We start from the raw sequence: 22447 nt of genomic DNA on the forward strand, positions 1-22447 counted from the left end.
ACTAGGTGACATCCACAGCCCCTGGCAATATCAGGTGACCTTTTTAACACTGCTGCATCCTGTTGCTGTAGGCGACGAACCAAGATCCCTTGGTTACAGGAAACTCTTAACTGCGTAGGAAAGGACGGTGGCTTTACCAAAGGTAGTCTGATTGGAGAACTATTGATGCATTAGTTTCCTTGGGGGATATGCCTGTGTGAGATGTATACGAAATCTCTCTCTCTCTCTCTCTCTCTCTCTCTCTCTCTCTCTCTCTCTCTCTCTCTCTCTGCGAAGGGAACACCCCAATTGCATGCGACTCGTGGGAACTATAATGAGATGGTGCCCTGGGTTTGTCAGTTGCATATGTCATCCGCGCCGCCCATTGTGGTCAGTTTGTTTATGCCACGTTCGACGGCGATGACAGGAATTGGCGAGCGAGACAGAGAGAGAGAGAGAGAGGTCAGTAGGGAGAGGAGAAATACTATGGGAAGATTGATTACGATGGGATAGACTTTTGCATAGCATTGTTATATTGCTTTTGTCCTTTTGCGTTGGACTTTTAAGATTATAATTGTCACAGTGAGGCCACGGTTTGGGTTCCTGTACTGCTAGAAAAGTCAGATTTTTAGTATAAACAGCTATCTTTTAACACACACCGAAATATTTACATTACTCGTATTAGGCTTCAGTAAGACGGGATGTTTTAGATTCCAGATTCTTACTGAAGCCTAATACGGGTAATCTGAATACATATATGTATACTCAGTGAAGTTGTGTGGCTATTTTGTGACACCTAAGTGTACACAAATTACGTAGGCCTTCTCAAGTACCCACTACCCCTTCGACTTCACTCTCGTGGGAATTCGCCGTCGGTGCATCCGATACTCGAACTATGCTAATGAGGCAGGTTGAATGAAGAATAGCACCCCGCCTGACCCCTGGCGTCATTTTAACGGGCTCACAGATGTAATAAGTTCGAGTCTGCTCCTGCTGCTGCTGTTACGTCTCATAAAAAGGGGTGGGGAGGGGTAGGGGTTGATTGCTGGGAGCAGGAGAGATGCTGCGAAAAGGGGGAACAATAATGGAAGTAATGACGTCGATACAATGGGACGAGGGGAGGAGACACATGCCTGCATTATCAGCCGGGGATGTTTCTGGGAAACAGAGAGAGAGAGAGAGAGAAACAGCTTAATCGGGTGTCGTACGGTACGAATATTTTTGTTCTAGCTCTTCCATTGTAATCATGCTTTTGTCCCTCTGTTTAAAATCCACGCGTGTTGTTTCCCCTCTCTCTCTCTCTCTCTCTCTCTCTCTCTCATTTATGACTACTAATTTGGCAGTATATTCTCTCTCTCTCTCTCTCTCTCTCTCTCTCTCTCTCTCTCTCTCTCTCTCTCTCTCTCTCTCATGTATGACTACTAATTCGGCAGTATATCTTCTCTCTCTCTCTCTCTCTCTCTCTCTCTCTCTCTCTCTCTCTCTCTCTCTCTCTCGTGTGACTAATTCGGCAGTATACCTTCCTCTCTCTCTCTCTCTCTCTCTCTCTCTCTCTCTCTCTCTCTCTCTCTCTCTCATGTATGACTACAAATTCGGCAGTATATCCTCTCTCTCTCTCTCTCTCTCTCGTGACTAATTCGGCAGTATACCTTCCTCTCTCTCTCTCTCTCTCTCTCTCGTGTGACTAATTCGGCAGTATACCTTCCTCTCTCTCTCTCTCTCTCTCTCTCTCTCTCTCTCTCTCTCTCTCTCTCTCTCTCTCTCATATGTATGACGATTAATTCGGCAATATATCTTCCTTGTGTCCCTTTTCCCTGCCCACGAAGTTCCCTGGAAGGGAGTATGTATATATGTATATAGGTCTTGGAACGAACGCCCCAAGAGGGGACGGCAAAAAGGGTTTAGGTGGGAGGGAGATTTTTGTCTCCTGGGCTGGAAGAAGGGTGAAGGGCTCAGAGATGTGAATAGGTTGTTTATATTGTGCCTTGATTGTGCAAGTGACCGGGATGTATTCTCTCTCTCTCTCTCTCTCTCTCTCTCTCTCTCTCTCTCTCTCTCTCTCTCTCTCTCTCTCTCTCCTCCCAAAAGTATATTGGGGTCGGGTAATATTTTTTTTGAAACCATTCACATATATTGTGCCTTGATTGTGCAAGTGACCGGGATATATTCTCTCTCTCTCTCTCTCTCTCTCTCTCTCTCTCTCTCTCTCTCTCTCTCTCTCTCTCTCTCCAAAAGTGTATTGGGGTCGGATTATATTTTCTTTCTCTTCGAAAACCAGTCACATGTAGTGGACAGAGAGAGAGAGAAAGAGAGAGAGAGCCCTGCATGTGTTTTGCAAGGGGACGTTTAATACCTAACGGAATTTCCTTCTGTTTTCAAGTGATGTAACCTTCAACTGAAGCTGAGCTGGAGGCTTTGATGTGTCACTGATTATTTATTTATAGCTAACACCAATTGGATGGGTAACCAGACGACCCTCTTTGGCCAATCCTGAAGAAAGCAACAAAAATAAGAATAAGCAGGGTTTTTTTTCTTTTTGCCACGAAATAAGGTTTATTGAATTCTGGAAAAGCAGAAGCAGAAAGTGAATGTCTAATATTAGTTATTTAGATCAGCAGTCAAATGGAAGCTATGGTGAAATTGTATTTCAAAAGGAACTTGAATCTTATATATATTAGGTATTACCTTTGAGGACAACGAGAAATGGTGGCACAATCAAATCTGGTGAGACCACAGAACCTGAAACCAAGTTGTTGGTTCGAGGTCTTAAATATCAAGGCCGTATGACTCACCCACCGCTTTACTTCGGGGGGAAAAAAGAAAGCTAGAGAGAGAGAGAGAGAGAGAGAGAGAGAGAGAGAGAGAGAGAGAGAGAGAGAGATATGCATACAGTAAAATTCCCTTCAGTTTAGAATATCCGTGACGTGGAATTCAGACAGAATATTTGTGATTGTGAAATAAGTCAAATTGTTTCCCAAGGAGAGAGAGAGAGAGAGAGATGGAACTGTCAACGCAGAGACATGGTCGTTCCTTAAAGGCTGAAAGAAGCTAAACCCCTTTCTTCCCAAACCTGTTTGTGTTCTTCCTACCCATTCGACCAGTAGATTTGTTCATCATCTTCGTAGTCGTCGTCATCATCATCATCATCTTTATCTTCATGGTGAGAGAAGTGACCAGGTATGAGAGGGAATGGGGGGGGGGTTGTCTTTCAGACAAGTACAGGTCTCTTCTCTCTCTCTCTCTCTCTCTCTCTCTCTCTCTCTCTCTCTCTCTCTCTCTCTCGTTCAGATTTCCAAAGGGTACCTCTCCCATTCCTTCTGAAGAATAGAAAAAGTATCTCCTTCTATTCGTTGTCGCCATCTTTTGAAATTATAGAACTTTTGAAAAATCTTTCCTTCCACCATTATCACTATTCTCCCCTTCCTCTCTCCCCAGCTTTATTCCCTTCCTCCCCTTCCTCTCTCCCTAGCTTTATTCCCTCCCTCCCCTTCCTCTCTCCCTAGCTTTATTCCCTTCCTCCCTTTCCTCTCTCCCCAGCTTTATTCCCTTCCTCCTCTTCCTCTCTCCCTAACTTTATTCCCTTCCTCCCCTTCCTCTCTCCCCAGCTTTATTCCCTTCCTTGACATCTCAAGTCTCCCCTTTTGCGCCAGAATCTACTCGTCCCTCAAGTGGGGAGGAAAGAGAGCGCGAGATATAGGAAGCCTCCGGTGGGAGAAGGAGTTCTTATTGTTACAATAGACACCGTGATGGGGTTTGACATGGCTGTTGTGGTATTGAAGCCCCGTTGTTGTTATATTCTTTGTTGTCAGTGGTTCCTGCTGTTCTTTTTTTCGTGGAGATTTTGTCCTCTAGGTTGGAAGAGGTCTGGCGGAAACTGTGGCAGCGAGTATTGCTCCTCATGCTCCCGCAGGAGGGTGGTGCCGCCAGTGTACTGCACTGTAGGCATTGCTTAAGGTTCTTTGCAGCGTCCCTTCGGCCTCTAGCTGCAACCCCTTCCATTCCCTTTTACTGTACTTCCGTTCATATTCTCTTTCTTCCGTCTTGCTATCCACCCTCTCTGCCTTTCAAACTTTTCTAATCTCAGGTTCCGTTTCAGCGCTGAATGACCTCATCGGTCACAGTGCTTGATTTTCTAATCCATTCCATTCCTACTGATTATACTGCAGTTGCTTGTCACCCTATTTCTTCATCATAGGTCAGATACGTCATTGCTGTTATTGCTGTTTTTATTTTCGTGACCTGTAATTTATATAATACCTTGAACAACCATATCTTATCAGTTTGTGAATGGAGAATATCATGACAGCAACTTAAAATCATGTTGTTTCTTTTATACCAATGTATGCGAATTAATGGTGGGTTTTCAGACTCTCTCTCTCTCTCTCTCTCTCTCTCTCTCTCTCTCTCTCTCTCTCTCTCTCTCTCTCTCTCTCCAACAGCAGGTCTTCGCGCACACCCATTGCGCCCTAATGGATTTTCTTAAAGAGAAAGAAACCAGACTCGGACAACCGGTCTTCTGGTGTTCTTCCGAGATATATATTAGAGAGGCCTCTCGTTCTCTGTTCGCGTCCTATAAATGGCCTCTCTTTGTTACGACACTTTTTTATTTCCCCTCTTTCCTTTCCCTTGCCCAAGTGGGCAAATTTATGCCCATGCTCGCGCTCTCACTCTCTCGGCCTCAAGTGCTACTCCAAGTGCTAGGGAGGCAACCATCGCCCCTTTTTCTTGGCTGTCAAGTTGAAGTGGAAGGAGCAGGATTTTCGTCCTCCATCGCCTCCGCTCCATTAAAAAAAGGGGAGGGGGTTATTCGTTAGGGTAAAATTGTAGTTCAAGAAATTTTTGCCTATTGCATCCCCCGTTAGAAGGTATAGTGCTGCCAGTGCATCTCACGTGGTTCACTGCAGGCATTAGTGAAGTGTGTTTGAAGCGTCCCTTCGACCCCCAGCTGGTTCAGCTTCTTAGCCTCTTAGTTTTTGGCTCCATTTCCATATCCTTTCTTCAGTCTTGCTGTCCTAAAACTCTAAGCTTTTACTCAATGCAGCCGTGTGGGTTTTCTCCCAGTTCCTCCTTTAGATCCTTGTATGTAATTTCCTTTATTTTCTTGGTCTCTTGGTCCTGCTATCCAACCACTTCAACTCTCTCTTCACTCCCATGAGCGGTGTAAGGCCGAAAGTGCCCACCCGGTGCTTGACTTGACAGCCTAAGTTTCATAAATCATTACTTTTTCCATCAGGTTGGGTGTTTACAATTTTATATACAGTTTATTAAATATATTACTTTCCTTTAAACATTAAATTTACCTTCAATATCTCTTCTTCCTGATTTGCCTCATAATGAGAAACAATTTCCCCCGTTATATCAACCTGACCAGTGGGCAAAATACAATCCCCTGTCATAACCTTTACTGAGAAGTCAATAAGGATTAGATTACCATTGCGGGGACACAGACTAGCGACCATTTTACACAAGGCACCGTGGGGGCCATTATAATGGACCGTATAGTGTGTGTGTGTGTGTTGTTTTGTCCATCAAACACTATAACCCCAGCCTCTAATCTTCGTCCACCTCCCCCACCCCTCCCCAGTAACATGATATCGATTGGTTTCCCCTACGAAGTTCTCGGAGGGAGAGTGATTATCGGGAGGGGGGGAAAACAGGGTGTCCAGATTGATCGTGTGACGAAATTTGGCGATTCGGAAGCCAGGGGGAACGCAGCGGGAATCGAATTGTTTCATTCGGACGATGTATTCCCGGTTGCGTCGAGTCGAGACGAGGAGAGGAGGTTCCCGTGGGAATGTGTCAGCGCATGCCACCAGCGCTGGGCTATTGATGTGGAAATGATGGGTTTTGATTGGCGTGTGTTTGTTTCTTTTATGCTCTAATGGCATTGCGCGCGCTCTCTCTCTCTCTCTCTCTCTCTCTCTCTCTCTCTCTCTCTCTCTCTCTCTCTCTCTATCGCTTTTGATTTTGTCACATGCAGGCTTGACTTTTTATATTGACAAATATCTCTTGGTATCGAATTCACATACGCTTCAAATAGATTATTATTATTAGTGTTAAGAGCTTCTGCTCAATCCTGGATTCGAGCCTCTGCTTGAGAATTAGGCTGGGACAAAGGTACCAATAAGTTAAAGTTGCAAGTTATTCCCAAGGGTATAGTGAATTCGATTACAGGTTATATATATATATATATATATATATATATATATATATATATATATATATATATATATATATATATATATATATATGTTTGTAATAGGAGTTAGTGTCTTAACTTCTAACCCATATTTATCCATAGCTGTTAAATGTCTTAATTCGTTGATTAAAGTTATTTTTAGTGAATTGATTACAGGTTTATATATATATATATATATATATATATATATATATATATATATATATATATATATATATATATATATATATATATATATGTTTGTAATATGGCAGTTACACTCTTAACTTGTAACCCATATTTATCCATACTGCTGTTAAATGTCTTAATTATGTTGATTGTTACTTCTGCGGAAACGAAGTCTCTGTCTCTCTCTGTCTCTCTCTCTCTCTCTCTCTCTCTCTAGTTATGCATATTCTCTGTCATTATTAGATTTACCAAATATTGTTTTTGTGGTAAATGACTGAAAGAAATATTGAGAGAAGTCCGAGAATAATTATAGCTCGTTTTTCAGTCCGTGCATCAGTAATTTCCTCTCTCTCTCTCTCTCTCTCTCTCTCTCTCTCTCTCTCTCTCTCTCTCTCTCTCTCTCTCTCTCTCTTGATATGTTGGAGGAGGTGCCTCGTGCCTTGGCCGTATGTCATAAGGGGAGGTCATATGTCAGTGCCATATGTTCTTGTGGCCATAAGGCGGCTCTTTTCAAACATGAAGGATGGGATCTCCTTAGGTCTCTCTCTCTCTCTCTCTCTCTCTCTCTCTCTCTCTCTCTCTCATTAAGGTTATATACAGTTTTTAGGATAATGCAGCTGTCAGTCTGGGAAGGTTTCTTAGTTGTAATATTACTTTAACGAAGGAATTTTGGACCACCACACTCTCTCTCTCTCTCTCTCTCTCTCTCTCTCTCTCTCTCTCTCTCTCTCTCTCTCTCTCATTACGGCTATACAGGCAGTCAGGGAAGATTTTATAGTTGTAACTTTGCTTTTTAATTTAAGGTACTTAGGACTGGTGTGATGTGAAAGTGACTGTCAAAATACAGATTCATGGACCATTTGCCCGGTTTGAATCATAAAATTTAATGGTTCATGAAAGAACGAAATTAATTTTCCATGAATTCCCTTCCTGGGCACTTTCTCTCTCTTTCTCCAGTCCTTTCCCTCCATTTTCCTCCGCGTCTCCTTCCTCCCTCCCTCCCCTCGTCCGCCCTGTTCAGCGCTCACTCTTTCCACGGCGGATGTCACAAAGAGCAGCTGTTTCTGGAGGTTGGAAGTTGACGCCTAATGTAAATACCAGTCTTTGTTTTGGCAGAGAATCTTGGCTTTCCTCTCTTCCGCCACATTTCCAACTTTTCCTTGTGACAAGTCTTTGATGTAACCTTTCTCGAAGATGCATGTATCTGTTTCTATATCTCCTTTATAGTGTCTATTTTAATTCAGCTTGAATTTCACCATAACGCAACAGTACTTAATTTCTCCTACGATCCACTGGTTATTCAAGTACCACAGTGATTCCGAAATTGTCAGCTCAGCTGCTCGATAAATCCTTTTAAGTGTATCCATTGTTGGGAAAAGGGCTCCCCTTTCGTAACAACAGGTAAAGTGTGATTAAGAACTCTCTGACTCGACTGGTGCAACCACCGCGCTGTTATCTTGTTAAATAGTGGGGGCGTGCGTGAGTTTGTTCGTTAGCCTTGCGGGTCCTGGGAGCTGCCTTGATATGTGACGGACGCTGGTGATGTTCCGATGATGGAATAAGGTGAAGGGGTTATGTTACTTGCGTTTTTGGTTACAGGTAACTCATATTAAAGGTTGAGAGAGAACAAGGCAATAGAATAGAGCAGGAACTAGCTTTAATAATCACCGTCGTATTGTGTGGTTTGTTTTGCAGTAAACTCCTTTTATATCTTTCCACGAAAATTGTATAAACATAATGTAAATTAAGATTTCGTTTGACTTGAAATGTATGTAAAACGTTGGACGTTTTTATTAGGTACAGAGTCACAGTCTTGGATCTAGATGAAGGAGCATCACTAAATATTCCTTTGTGGTGCCAAAATTTGAAAAATACAACTTGATTTGGTTTTAAATGTCCCTTAAAAATTTTAAACCAAGATTTTTCTATTCAGAGGCTTTTAAATAGAAAGTTTCAGTTTGTTCTGTCATGACATATCGAGTTTACCATTTCATTTATTGTTTGTTATTCAAGGTTTAGATCTTGCTACTGTCGTACATTGCAGTTGAGGAGGACCTGTCATTCGAAGTCAACTTTGAGAATCATTTTAGCGCCCCAGCAATGGACATTGCTTCTGAGGAAGGACTAGGGGCGGAGGCCCACAACCTTGAAGTCATTTACCTGTGTAACGTGTAGCCACACCCATTTACCTGTGTAACCCATAGACACGCCCATTTCGCACCTCTGCCACCAGCTTCCCCCTCCACCTTTTCTCCCCCCAATTGTCATCCTGCTGGTCCTTTGTTCAGGGGGCTTTACCTTCCCATACCTGTTTGAGGAGGAAGAGGATACCTGTATGGAGTATTTCTCTCGCTCAGGCTCCCTTCTTCCTTGTGGTTCAGCACTTTTGAGATGTTTAATTATTTTTACTTCCATTTCGTTAAGATGCTTCTATATATGTTTGGTTTTAGCAGTCACATTCTGAATTTTGTTTCGAAAGTAGTTTTGTAATGTTCTCGAAAGAGCTGTTGTTTTCAAGCAGAAATAGGCAACTGAATAAATGAGAACAAAATGGCAAGCGTCACGTTTGTCTTCATAAGTTGCTTAAAGAATTTCGTAAATTCACTTCTAATAGTGCATGCATAAAGAGGTTAGTTAAATGCGTTCAGTTAGCGAAGAGCGAACGTATCTTATGTATTTTTCTTATGAAGTCTGAGAGGGGGATCATGTTTCATTTATTTTTTTCACGCTTATATACATGTATTAGAGCATTTTTCCATACTTATTTTGTCGGAGAAAATCCCCTACTTCGCACTGGTAGGTAAATGTTTATATAGTTTTAGATCGAATGGCTATTTTAAATTGTCTTTTAGATTAATTTCTCCACAAAATTGTGCTTCCTGATTCCAATTAAATAATATCTTTATACAGAAGCTTGATAAATGAATATATCATAGCAGCACGGGAAAGATACTTCAGTTTGCTTGAATAAACCTGAAAAGTTTCACAGACTCCACTCCGAAAGAAGCTGCGATCACGTGACCTCGACGACGTCGCAGTACATTATACAATCTGGCAGGGCCAGGGGAGGGGAATATTCAAAATGTTTCCCTCCCTCTCGTAAGGGAATTTGGGGGCGAGGTGACAAAGAGGAGAAGGGAGGAACTCCTATGGAAGGGAAGGGAGGAGGGTGGTGTCAGAGTTTCCGGCCCGCCACAGTCTCTCTCTCTCTCTCTCTCTCTCTCTCTCTCTCTCTCTCTCTCTCTCTCTCTCTCTCTCTCTCTCATGTGTTCTACCTAAAGCCCTCTCCGTCAACATGTAGTGGGACACTCCCTACTCCCTCTTCCTCTCTGGTGTTCTCACCTCCTCCTCCACGCACTTCCGGTTCTCTCTCTCTCTCTCTCTCTCTCTGTCGGAATTTTGTCTTTCAGAAAATGTATTTTATATTTTTCATGTAATCTGTCACATACTTTGGTACAGTCTCTCTCTCTCTCTCTCTCTCTCTCTCTCTCTCTCTCTCTCTCTCTCTCTCTCTCTCTCTCTCTCTCAGAATGTTTTCTTTAATCAAATACATTCTTTTACTGTTATATGTCATCGTACACTTGGGTAAAATTTCCCCTCTCTCTCTCTCTCTCTCTCTCTCTCTCTCTCTCTCTCTCTCTCTCTCTCTCTCATAAAAGTATGTATATTCATGTATACTGTACGTACGTGGGACACGTGCATTTCAGAGATTCAAGATTGAATAATTGGGTTATTAGACTATATACTTCCTCATTTCCGTCGCCATGTTCAGGGCGTGACAGAGAATTCAGCAATATATTAAATTTGTTAATATCCGGCGGAATATATTTATGTTTTGACAGAGGTTGGATTCCGAACTCCTGCCAGGGAGCCTACATAGAAGGTTTATGGAGGTGGCAGTCTGTAGGGGAAGGGAGGGAGGGAGGGATGTACGAGATGGGGATTTTGGGGTGGTTTATGTAATCCCCCCTTCCCCCCCTTTCCTGGTGATGTGGCTTGGACCGTGTCATCCCCTGTCCACAGACCATACCACAGGCTCTCTCTCTCTCTCTCTCTCTCTCTCTCTCTCTCTCTCTCTCTCTCTCTCAAGTAACCCTTGTTTCACCATGGAAATTTTGAAGTTTGGGCAATATGTCCCTTATGATAATTGCCTTCAATTTATATATTGATACTCTTCTATTCAGACATCATAAAATAGTTCGTGTCTCGCATGTTTAAATGATTTAGTTCTCTGAGTAGATGGGACCTGTGTCCTTATATTTCTCGAGACATCGGACGGTAGCTCGCAGTTAGGGACCCGAAGTCTTTAGCAAATCCTGAAGAAGGGGGACGAGGAGAAGTCCTTGAGCACTCATAGTTAGTTATTCGCTGTGCCTTCGTGCGTGTTTCCTGCCGTCTTCGCAGGAAGAATGCCTTTTTGCGGGGGGAGGGGGGGAGGGAGGGTGTTTTGTAATGAATGCTGTCAGATACTTCCGCTGAGGAAGGAAGGAAGAGAGGAAGTCAGGAGGACTTCCCTCCTGTTTAGGATGAGTCATGAGGATGGAAAGATCAATATAAGTTTTCCTTTAAAAAAAAAAAAAAGGGAATAATTTGGACGCATTCAAAAGTCCACTTTTATATTCGTAAAGGAAGAAAGTTAAACTCAAATTTTATGAACTTCGTTAAGAACAATAGACTCGGAATGAGATTCTGGCGATAGTCCCCTTTGGGGGAATGTCCATATTTTTGTAATTGCGCGATAGTCATTCGGATGAAGTATGCTCTTATATCATTGCATGCAATGACTTCGCAGCTTGGCTGCAGATTCCTTTAACCTTGAGGGGTTTGCTCGAGTGTTGTACCAGTTCACTGACGCTCTTCCCCCAAGACTATGCATATGATTCCATAGTTTAATAGATGTAAGAAGTCCATTGAATGAATCGAAATGTACAAGAAAAAGTCGTAGGAATAATTGTAGAAAATCCAGAAAATTTTTTTTCCGTGAATGTTGTAAAGTCTTTTTGTTTATTGATCATTTTTCTCTATGTAATTGGGGTACCTAGGAAAGTTAAAAAAAGATTTTGATTCATTAATTAATAAGATTCTAATGCATTAAGTACAATATGTATATATTTATCATTTTGATACCCTGCTTACACGTGTAAGAGACATTAAAAGTCTGTGGGATATCTTAATGTTTTGATATGGACTTCTAACCATTTACAGTACAAGGTTATTTTGACTTGATTAAAAATTGCATAAAATCGAGAATGTTTTAATTCATTTGAAAAAGAATTAAAATCTCCGGTCTCTGCCATATTGCCAACCCAAATATTATCCATTTCTTCCCCCGAATCCTGTTTATATTTTGTAAGACGTCAGTAACACCATCTTTGTAACGACCAGTGGCCCATCCCTTTGAGTCCTCGTAGGATTGCAGCAGAAATATCATCTATTGACACCTCTCTCTCTCTCTCTCTCTCTCTCTCTCTCTCTCTCTCTCTCTCTCTCTCTCTCTCTCTCTCAAAGCGAAAACAAGTTCTCCTCCAGAGAGTTTTATATCTCCTCGACCTTATTGCAGCATAGGCCTGACTTGAATGTGTGCGTGTGTGAGTCTGCCCCAGTGTGAAAAGAAAAACGGGGTGGGGGGGGGAGGGTTGGAGGTCCCTCTCGGGCGTCGGTTAAAATTTCGCAATAGGTTTCAAGAGAGAGAGAGAGCGAGGAAAAAAAAAGAGAGAAAACCTGTTGCGGGAGGGATATGGCTTTTTGGTTGTATACTCTCCCCTCGTAAATGCGTCATCTCTCTCTCTCTCTCTCTCTCTCTCTCTCTCTCTCTCTCTCTGCAGTATATTTGTATTTTGTAGTTTCTCTACTACGTAGTCTTCCCATTTCTGAACGTCTATTAGTTTTTCTCTTTCTGTATTTCAAAAAGTTTTGTATTTTGTAGTTTTGCGTTGCATGTGGCTTCTCTAATAACCGCTCTGTAAGATTCATGACAAAAACAGTATCTGCATATTGTAGTTTATGTAGTCTTCACATTTACATACCCTTAATTGTTTTTCTATTTGTTTTTGGTTCTATGCATCAAATAAATTTTACTTTCAAGTTTAACTTTGCATGTAGCTTCGCAAACCACTCAAGTGTATCAGGGATACATATTTCTGTTTATTTATGTATTTAAATTATTTTTTTTTTCCAATAACTGACCTATTTACTTTGTATTTTCTATTACCTACTGTTACTTCTTTCTAATGAACACCACATTCTTTGGAAGCTTGGCTTACTAGTCAGTGGCCCCTGTGTGATTGTTCCTTATGAATAGGGTTCATCTTCTGAGTAATATTATTATTATATTATTATTATTAGAATAGGGTTCATCTTCTGAGTAATATTATTATTGTGTAATAAAAATCCACAGTTACATAGTAAATGTATTACTTTGTAAAATAAACATAGTAATATATTTACTATATAACTGGATTTTTATGACATTGTTTTTCACGAGATTGTGAATTTCTTAGCATTGTTATTGGTAATAATATATTTACTGTTTAACTGTGGATTTTTATGACATTGTTTTTCACGAGATTGTGAATTTCTTAGCATTATTATTATTATTGCGTTTGGTCTTGTTTATAACACGCCCGCATCTTACTAAGTTTGTGTGTGTCTTAATAGTTCTTTTCCTCGTCCTTTTTCTCACCTTCTGTATAAAACCCCCCGCCTCTTTCGCTCCGCCACCTCCTATTTTCCATTCAGCGACGCCCATTAGGCAAATGATGGTGATTTTTTTTTCTTTCTTTTTTTCCCACGAGTTGATACTGGGACTCTGCGGAAGCGGTCTCGATGTTAGCTGGGTTGAACGTACTCCGGTTCTGCACTGATTTTTGTCCTTCAGTTGGCATTCAGGGGGTTAAGGCTCTCGCTAAATGCTACGGGAATATAACTGGAGGACGTACGTAATGCTTACTGAGAGTTAGGAGTACATAAATTGGGTAAATTTAAGAAATGCTAAGCATTCTTCAGTTTTCTCCCATTCTTTCAGGCGTCTTAAGTCTCGTGTGACAATTAAAGTAGCTATTATTGAAAGTCAGCTGAAGAGAAGGGAATGTTGCAACTGTAGGTTGTGGAGCAAAGCTATCAATGAATGAATCCACGGAGACATGGAGGTTGTCTCTCTCTCTCTCTCTCTCTCTCTCTCTCTCTCTCTCCTTCCTTAGATGCAACATCGTGAAGGCTTTGGACCAATCTCTAAAAGAATTAAACGATCGAGACATGTTGATCTCTCTCTCTCTCTCTCTCTCTCTCTCTCTCTCTCTCTCTCTCTCTCTCTCTCTCTCTCTCCTGAGATGCAATATCGTAAAGGCATTGGACCAAACTCTAAAAGAATTAAACGATCGAGACTTGTTGATTCTCTCTCTCTCTCTCTCATAGCAAGAATTCGCGTAATCGTATGAATGGAAGTTGAACATTCCCTTTGTGGAAAACAATTCTTAAGAAGACATTAAACTGATAAGCAGGTCTACCCAGGAAGTTCAGTCCCAGAGATGTTTACGTATTAAACCACATGGCCGGTAGCCGTCTTCTCCCATTTATAAACAGAGAGTAGAAAGTCCCCAGGGTAAAGGTATTTAGGTATTTTCATTAATGCCATTTTTGGGGCTGATGGCACAACCTTTCATGCCATCCGTTCCACAGCGCGGTAGTGGTGGGGGAACTACCTTAATGGATTCTGTGTAATCGCAAATAAACTTTCCCCGTGGAGTTCTTAGGGTGCTTGTCCGTTGGAGCAAAGAGAAAGTTTTAGGGAAAGTTTTTGAAAAGACTGTTACGGAATTCAGGTGTAATATTTTATACTCTTAAGATTACTAATTCACATATATGTTCTGGTTGCTCTGATAATTGTTAAACCAAATTTATGATGACGTTAGATATATATGCCGGGCATCAGCATTAGACATTCTCTCTCTCTCTCTCTCTCTCTCTCTCTCTCTCTCTCTCTCTCTCTCTCTCTCTCTCTCTCTCTCCACCACGCGAGAGCAATTATGAACTCCATTAGCGAAGCTATAAATCATTGACAGTCTCATGAAAATTCCTTCACAGATCTGGGATGCGAATCGCTTGTCAACTCTCAAGGTCATTCAAGATCAAACCCAGCGTCTCATGGTGAAGGCAACTGCTTCCTTCCTTCCTTCACAGCCCCAAGGTTAATGCGAGCTATTCACAGACATTGGAGAAGTAGCAATAGGCATTCCTTTGATTTTAACGCCACGTTATCGCGACGTACATTGTACATCCGTAGAAGCCTCTAAATGAGATATAAGATTGTATAGAAGCATATGTTTTAGGTCGTTTTTGACACTGATTTCCTCAGCCGAAGGACGGTGATTGATTAATGCAAAAGCACTGACAAGCGCTTGTTGTTGTGGTTTCAGCTAACCAACCACTCGAGAGTGAGTGGTTTCTATGTGCGCCTGTTGTGTGCATCCGAAACCTGAAGGTGACCCTTAAAGAATACGCCCTTGACTTCCCTCCCGTGTGTCTGCCTACCTTACACAAGGGCCTCTCGATCCGCTCTCCCCGCTTTACCCAACCCTATCCACCCATTCTCTCTCTCTCTCTCTCTCTCTCTCTCTCTCTCTCTCTCTCTCTCTCTCTCTCTCTCTCAAGCAAACCAGTCACCCTTTTTCGAAAATGTTATTTCAACCCAGTACTGCATCATAAATTAGCATTTGCAAATATTACTTTTTTGCAATGCCAAGCAGTGCAGAGAGGTCTAACTGCTTGAACAAGCAAGCGAATCGAGATAGCTCCTAGCTATACGTTCTGCGACTTTCGTTCGAACTTGTAGTAATTCGCTTACTCTTATCTTTTCATTCCAGCTTTCCGTGTCTTTAAATGACTCTTATTTCAACATCCTTCATCCCAGCATGTGTTTTGTAATTCGACCCCCTTGTGGGGAAAAATGGAACCTTATAAGGACAAGGCATCTCTCTCATGTTGACAAGAGCTACTAGCTCATGCGTGTCCGTGTGAGATACTGGGAGGGGTGGTGTTGGGGGTAACAGTAGTGGAGGTGCCTGGCTATGACATTCTTCTGCTGGCCAAGGTTACGTACACATGGCAGCAGGGAACTGTATATTATGTTGTACTTAAGTCTCTCTCTCTCTCTCTTTCTCTCTCTCTCTCTCTCTCTCTCTCTCTCACACACACACACACACACACACACACACACAAAACGCACATTGTTGAAAGCTGTAATATCATCATAATTAAGTTGCACCTAAGGTCTCTCTCTCTCTCTCTCTCTCTCTCTCTCTCTCTCTCTCTCTCTCTCTCTCTCTCTCTCTCTCTCACACACACACACACACACACACATACATACATACAAAACGCACAAACATTGTTGAAAGCTGTAATACTATCATAATTAAGTTGCGCCTAAAGTCTCTCTCTCTCTCTCTCTCTCTCTCTCTCTCTCTCTCTCTCTCTCTCTCACACACACACACAGTGCTGAAAGTTGTTATTCTATCAATCTTGAGCAAATTCATTCTTTAGCTTTGCTACCCTTGAAACCGTGAGAGAGAGAGAGAGAGAGAGAGAGCGCTTGTCAGCTTGCTCCAACTGTTGCTATGCTAGAATTGCCCGATTTAGGCTGTTCGTGATATATAATGGAGTGCCTTTGTTGATCGTATCTTTTCCTCTTGCCTGCTGTTTGCTTTGTGTCCTTCGGTTTAACGTATTTGGTTGTGGCTTAGCGCTTGGATGGGACACTTCATTTTTGCTTATTCAGTGATATATCAACTCTGCATAGGTTTTGTTTTTGTAATGGAAGTACACTAAATATATTTCGTAGTTTTGCACATTGGATTTCTTTCGTAAACTTAGGCATTGGCACTAGAAGCATACGAGCTGAGAGAGAGAGAGAGAGAGAGAGAGAGAGAGCTCGGCAGCAGAGCGACCTACCTCCTCATAAACTTTGTTGGGGGCGTGAATCATCGCCAGTTGCATCCCCCTCAACTTCCTACTCCCTCTTCTCCATTTCCCCTTCTCATCAATTCTCTCTCCTCCCACCGTCCTCCCTCTTCCCCTCCTCCGTTGCCCTCTTAAGGGGCTCCCGAAGGGGTGCCACCGAGCTCGAAGGCTGGGCCCCCTTCATCATCGCCTAGCTCCCTTGGTCCACCTTTTGAAAGGGAGCCCCTGGGGTTTTGTTATACGCCAATGTGTCAGCGCCGTGGAGCTGCTTCTTGCTTGGGCGTTGATTCTAATTTTTGGTCAAAGTTTGTCTTAACATTTTATTTCTTGCTACAAAATTATTCGAGTTGGTTGGTCCTTATTCTGTTCTCGTTCATTTCCCCAATTGTGTACAGGCTGCCCAGGTGCTGGAGCCCGTGCTGGCATATGGGCATCTGAATCTAATGTATCATTATTGTAGATAACATTCTTGTTTTTAATACATTTAAATGCGATTTGGTCGGCTATCATAAAATTTATTTACATACAAATAATCTGCGATCAAAGTACTCGTAGACAATAGTGCCACCTGGCATATGATCGCTTTGCTAAGCATCAGAGTTAAATTAGTTTGAAATCGCGAGGAATTCAGTGATATAGGAAGTTTGAATCGGCGACAAAGTTGGCCTGAAAAGGCGTGTCGTGTAGTCAGTCAGCCTTGCCACGTGCTGGGCCTCGCTGGGTCCCTGGCGTCGAGGGAGGAGGGGGTGCCGTGTTCAAACTGAGGCGCCTTTCCCACGCTCTCCCGTCCTGATCGTTGATTGGCTCACGGCTTGGATAGGTGCCAGTTTATGTTTTTCATCGTTAGGGCTGTTACTTTTGATATGTGTATGATTGTTGAGTTCCCTTAACTTTGCATTTGCATTTGGTTATGAGTATTGTATGGTTAATAAGGGAACCGTCTTTGTAATTATCTGATTGGCGACTATGAATCGTACTATATGACAACTGTTTGGATGACGTCATCGTAAATATTACCATGCGGGATGGTGTGCGCGCGGGAATTTTTTCCTGGTTTAAAAAATGACAGAAGTTGGGATATGCGTCTTGGAATTGAATTACCAGGAAGGGAAGTGAAACTCGCATAAAAATACCAGGGTATCTCGGCGAAGGCTTGGGTAATTGCCAACAGGAAAACTTAAAAAAAAAATAATTTTGTTTGAAATCCACAGATGTTGAGAGGGAGAGAAATTATGATATCGGCAGTCGAAATTATCGCTTGACGATTATGTTGATGTCTTCGATTAATCGATGATAATCGATTACACTTGCGTCATTACCATTTTGTCTGTTACAAGTAGATGCCATAGTTACTGTAACTTAAAAGCTTCCTAGTTTCTGTAAGCTGAGGTGTATAATTCACTGGAAGGCCGAAGTCTCCTGGACACAGAGGCAAGATATCTGTTGGAATTATAAATGACTTGGAAGCGTGTGCGAGGAGGGTTGAACACCTGGGTGTAATCCTGTATAAGTTATTGCCCAACCATAATCATTCTACTCAGGTTTTATGTCGAATCACGTCCCCGGTGGGTAGCTAAGAGAGAGAGAGAGGCCGGCAATAGGGGTGAGACAAGGGGGAGGGAGGGGGTGGGGTATTTGTTATTTTTATTTGCATATAGCAGCGTGAGGCACACATCAGGGTTGGAACAGATGACGTAAGAATTGCATCATTGCCCCGCCCCCCTGGGCTTGCTCTCTCTCTCTCTCTCTCTCTCTCTCTCTCTGCTTCCCCGAAGGTTTTCAGCGCGAATACGTTTGATATTAATGTTCTTCCTTCCGTATCGATTTCTACCTGCGTGTATAAGAAATGAAGAGGTTCGTTGTGATGGTAATGAGAGAGGAGCGTTTGAAAACAAGCGAAGATGTAGGAGCTGTGTTCAGCAAGGGATGGGTTGAAGTAATGTGCAGTGCCACTCCTTGGAGAAATTTGAATATTACATCTTTCCAATGACAGGCTATTTGTATTTGGTACTGTTATTTACCATAACGCTTTGCGCTGCGCTGTTATTTGCCAAATTTTGACTTGTAATTTTTGGGAGGCGATTTGTGTAATAAAAGACGACCGGTTCGTATTTTCCTTATAGGTCACGAAACAAGAGACCTACCTTTTTAGACATACAGCTACCCCAACTTTGGCCCCATAACACATCACGCCGTGCCCCATGCCACAGACATGTGTTCATGTTCACATGGATGTGGTGTCTTTTAGTCACGTTGTGTCTTGACATACCCGCACGAATATTAACAAGTGTATATGTATTCGTACGATTTGTATGCTTGCATAGATGCATGTATAGGTAGAGGCCTCTCTCTCTCTCTCTCTCTCTCTCTCTCTCTCTCTCTCACTTCATCTTTATATACCAAATGGCTTTCAAATTTTCATGTAATGGCTGTGATATAGAATCTCTCTCTCTCTCTCTCTCTCCCCCCCGTGATTTCTTGACGCTGCCACGGCGTCCTGAATTTAGGTATGCGGCTGGAATGTAGATGTAGGACGCATGAACAGCAAGGTTGACCTCTAACGTTTCTGTTTGAGCAAAGGGGGCCTAAGTTGGGATGCCAGTTTTAGGCGGGAATTGGCTGTGTATCCCGATTGGCTGACACAGTCATAATTTGTATGTTGTGTGTATGTTGCTCGACTTGTGGGAATTGACTGTGTATATTGATTGGCTAACACAGTTGTATTTTGAGTGTTAAGTGTATGTTGCCTGAATTATGAGGCAAACAAACTTTTATATTGTTAAATCTGAGCACATACACTGCAGTTGGTAACGTGGAGTTCACGCCATCGTTGTGTTAACGTTCGAACTTTTATTTATTGGATAATGGGAAGGGAATATCGGAGTTCTTTTAGATATTTAGCTAGTTTCTAGTTTATGTTCCCATTGGAATTGAATTCTCTCATCACTTTAGACATATACCAAATTTTAATGTAATGGCTGTGGTATAGAATTTCTCTCTCTCTCTCTCTCTCTCTCTCTCTCTCTCTCTCTCTCTCTCTCTCTCTCTCTCTCTCTCTCTCTCTAGTTGCGATTTATTATTTCAGGTGATTCCGTATTTTCACATAAATGATTTTAATCATCTGCATTAATATAAATATTGAGAAACAAGGATCTTAGGAATAAAAAAAATAGTTTGGAATCGGATTTTCCTACCGTTAAGAAATCGATTCTCCTTGGAATGAGTGAGTCATTGAATCTCTCTCTCTCTCTCTCTCTCTCTCTCTCTCTCTCTCTCTCTCTCTCTCTCTCTCTCTCTCTCTCTCTCTCTCTCTCTCAGGTAGTTCTGCCTCTGTGGTTTCCGTCACTATTTGTCCATGCCTGTCTGGGATGAAATATTCACACGAAACCTTTTCTTGCCTCTCTCTCTCTCTCTCTCTCTCTCTCTCTCTCTCTCTCTCTCTCTCTCTCTCTCTCTCTCAAGTATTGTAGCTTGCAGTAAAATATCTTAACGAATTCGGTTGCTACACTAATTTCCAACGACTACCGCTTATGCTATAGATTACAATTAACCGCCCACAACATAGTCGCCTACATAGCAGAAGGGCGTAGTCCATTGTTTTTTTTTTTTTTTTGTTTTTAACAAACGATATGTTGGTCATTGCTTTATATAATTCTTAGTAGGCATTTTTGCTTATCATTAATAATGGGAGGTACAAAACATTTCTTCAGAAATTCAGTTTCAGTTTTATAATTGACGTATAATTAGTATACATTTTGTGTTGACGTGTTTTAAAACAGGAATTGTCTTCGTGTGTTTTTCTTTATTTGTAATGATTAAAGACACGTCACCTCGAACTTTTCCACAAATAGTGAGCATAGCCTCTGAACACATGAATCCTCTCTGAGACGGTGGTTCCTGCTTTGAGCCGAAATGTGTCATAGTCTAACAGGAGGCTTAATGGATGATGACGAGGTCTAGACCTAAGTGGAATACCACCCACGGTTCAGGGTAGGCCTATTTCTGCTTGTGAGGGCAGAGAGAGAAAGAGAGAGAGAGGGAGAGAGTTAATCTTGGAATTTGCATCTCTTGTTTTTGTGTACTTAGGTTTGCCTTACGTTCACTTTACTTTGTGGGTTTTCGTGATATGGTCTTATATACACGTTCCACGTTCGTTAATTCCCTATGTAATTGTGTGATGTACCCGTTCCTTTTCGCGTGAGGAAAAGCAATATTACTTTGTCAGTGACTCACACGCTTTTGAATTTCCGGGAGTCGGCACCGAGTCTCAAATTTCAGTTCCATGCGCCCGATCTTTCTTTCTCTTTCTTTCTTGAAATCTTCAGCTGAAAGTAAAGTAAGCGTCTCTCAGTATGGAGTTATAAGATTAACAAGAATTCCGTTTACCTTATTGCAGTGTTTGAAACCACCGTGAAAGCGTGTAGACGTTTTGCCCATGTATTTGGTTAGCTAATTTTTTGGGGATAAGCGGATCTCTATATCCGTACGTAAGTTCAGCGCTAATTATTTCCTCCAATTTTAATTCGCGGGCGCGTAAAGCCTTCCTTGAAAGATTCTTTCAATATGAAGTATTGAGGTAATGGACCACCCACCATCACACCACCATCCAGTTCGGTTTCGAAGGATGTGGAAGGCCTTTTTCTGTCGAGGCGGTGACTCAACATCGTGGGCTAGGTGTAGCTTTTGGAGGGAATTTCTACGGCCGGTGAATATTTGCTGCTTCTAAGCCTTAAAGAAAATCTGTACTCATTTTCTACAGATTTTTTTCCATGTCACTTCTACCTTATTGGTAGATCGCATTTAGTAGATTTTTCATGTGGTTCCTGTTTTTTTATTATTTATTTATTTATTTATTTATTTATTTATTTTTTATTTATTTATTTTAGATTAAAAATAAAAAGCTTCTGCTCATATCCTGAAGATTACTCGTTATTTCTGTCGTTTCATCGTGATAATATGGGGTTTTTGTTGACTGGCCATTGCACCATTTAGAGATAAATCTAGCAGATCCTCGTGGGCGGAAGTTGGCACGTGGGTAGCCTGTAAAACTACGCCCCAGAATGGTGCATCCGAGAGAGACCTGGAGGAGGATAGGCTATGTGGATATCTCTTGTCTCAGGTGGGCGTCGATAATTAGTGTGGGTGCCAAGGATGAAGGCAATTATGCTAAAAGGAGCCCTTCATCATTTTATGGCAGTTGCAATCTTCTTTTTGCCTGAGTCATCTAGTTTAGACGTTGAGTTTATTATTTGTTCTTTAGTACTACCTTTGGACTCTCCAGTAATCAGAGCAAAATCATGGTGGTTCTGGGTATCACTTGCTTACTGTTGATAGACTACTCATATGTAGTAAAGCAAAGGAACATGAAAGTTGGTCTCGAGTCATGTTATTAGTTGGTTTGAACACCATATTCTTTGGAAGCTTGAATTTCAAGTCAGTGGCTCCTGTAGGCATCTTCCATATGAGTAGGGTTCATCTTCTGAATAATAAAAATAATAATGATAATAATACTGGTTAGCTTTGTAAGTTTCATCCTCAAAATTAAAGCAAAATAATGTTCAGCTCATAAGATTCAAAATGGGAATGGCACTTTGAGAATGCAAACAAAAAATAGTGGTGGATGGTTTCACTGTACTGGAAACAAGGTAACATTCATATTCATACACGTTCTTTTACAAGTATGTGTGACATTGCATAGTTGCAAACTATTCCAGGTTGTCTATTTGTTAGTTCGTAAACTATGACGAGTGTGCCTTCAAATTAGACTTTTCTGATGTGTTTATACTCCAGCTTATTGTTTTGTATTTATTTCTCCCCCTTTTTCTGATAGCCAGGCAAAATTTATACCTTTTATTTTACTCTGGATATACAGGAGGATGAAAAGGTGATTGAGCTGGTTAAGAAATATGGCCCAAAGAGGTGGACTTTGATCGCCAAGCACCTCAAGGGTCGGATTGGGAAGCAGTGCCGTGAACGATGGCACAACCATCTTAACCCAGCCATCAAAAAATGTGCCTGGACTGACGAGGAGGACCGTATCATATACGAGGCACACAAGCAGTGGGGCAATCAGTGGGCAAAAATTGCCAAACTCATTCCAGGAAGGTAGGATTCATGCTTCATGGGTTGCTTGGAGCTTGATGTTGG

The 22447-nt window shown here is 41.8% G+C and overlaps 1 protein-coding gene across 8 annotated transcripts in view; it reads left to right on the forward strand.

The window, feature by feature from the left end:
• The window catches only part of LOC136831541 (transcriptional activator Myb-like), a 74835-nt gene that overhangs the window by 38563 nt on the left and 13825 nt on the right, over positions 1 to 22447 (forward strand). For 7 of the 8 annotated variants that reach the window (XM_067092123.1, XM_067092121.1, XM_067092116.1 and 4 more), the window contains exon 4: positions 22173 to 22405. In XM_067092123.1, coding sequence (XP_066948224.1) covers positions 22173 to 22405 — 233 coding nt within the window. Of the gene's footprint in view, positions 1 to 7373; positions 7437 to 22172; positions 22406 to 22447 lie in introns of those variants that run through there. The other variant, XM_067092120.1, reaches the window with a different exon arrangement.

This window comes from Macrobrachium rosenbergii, chromosome 48 (assembly GCF_040412425.1).
Source record: "Macrobrachium rosenbergii isolate ZJJX-2024 chromosome 48, ASM4041242v1, whole genome shotgun sequence".
Taxonomy (NCBI): domain Eukaryota; kingdom Metazoa; phylum Arthropoda; class Malacostraca; order Decapoda; family Palaemonidae; genus Macrobrachium; species Macrobrachium rosenbergii.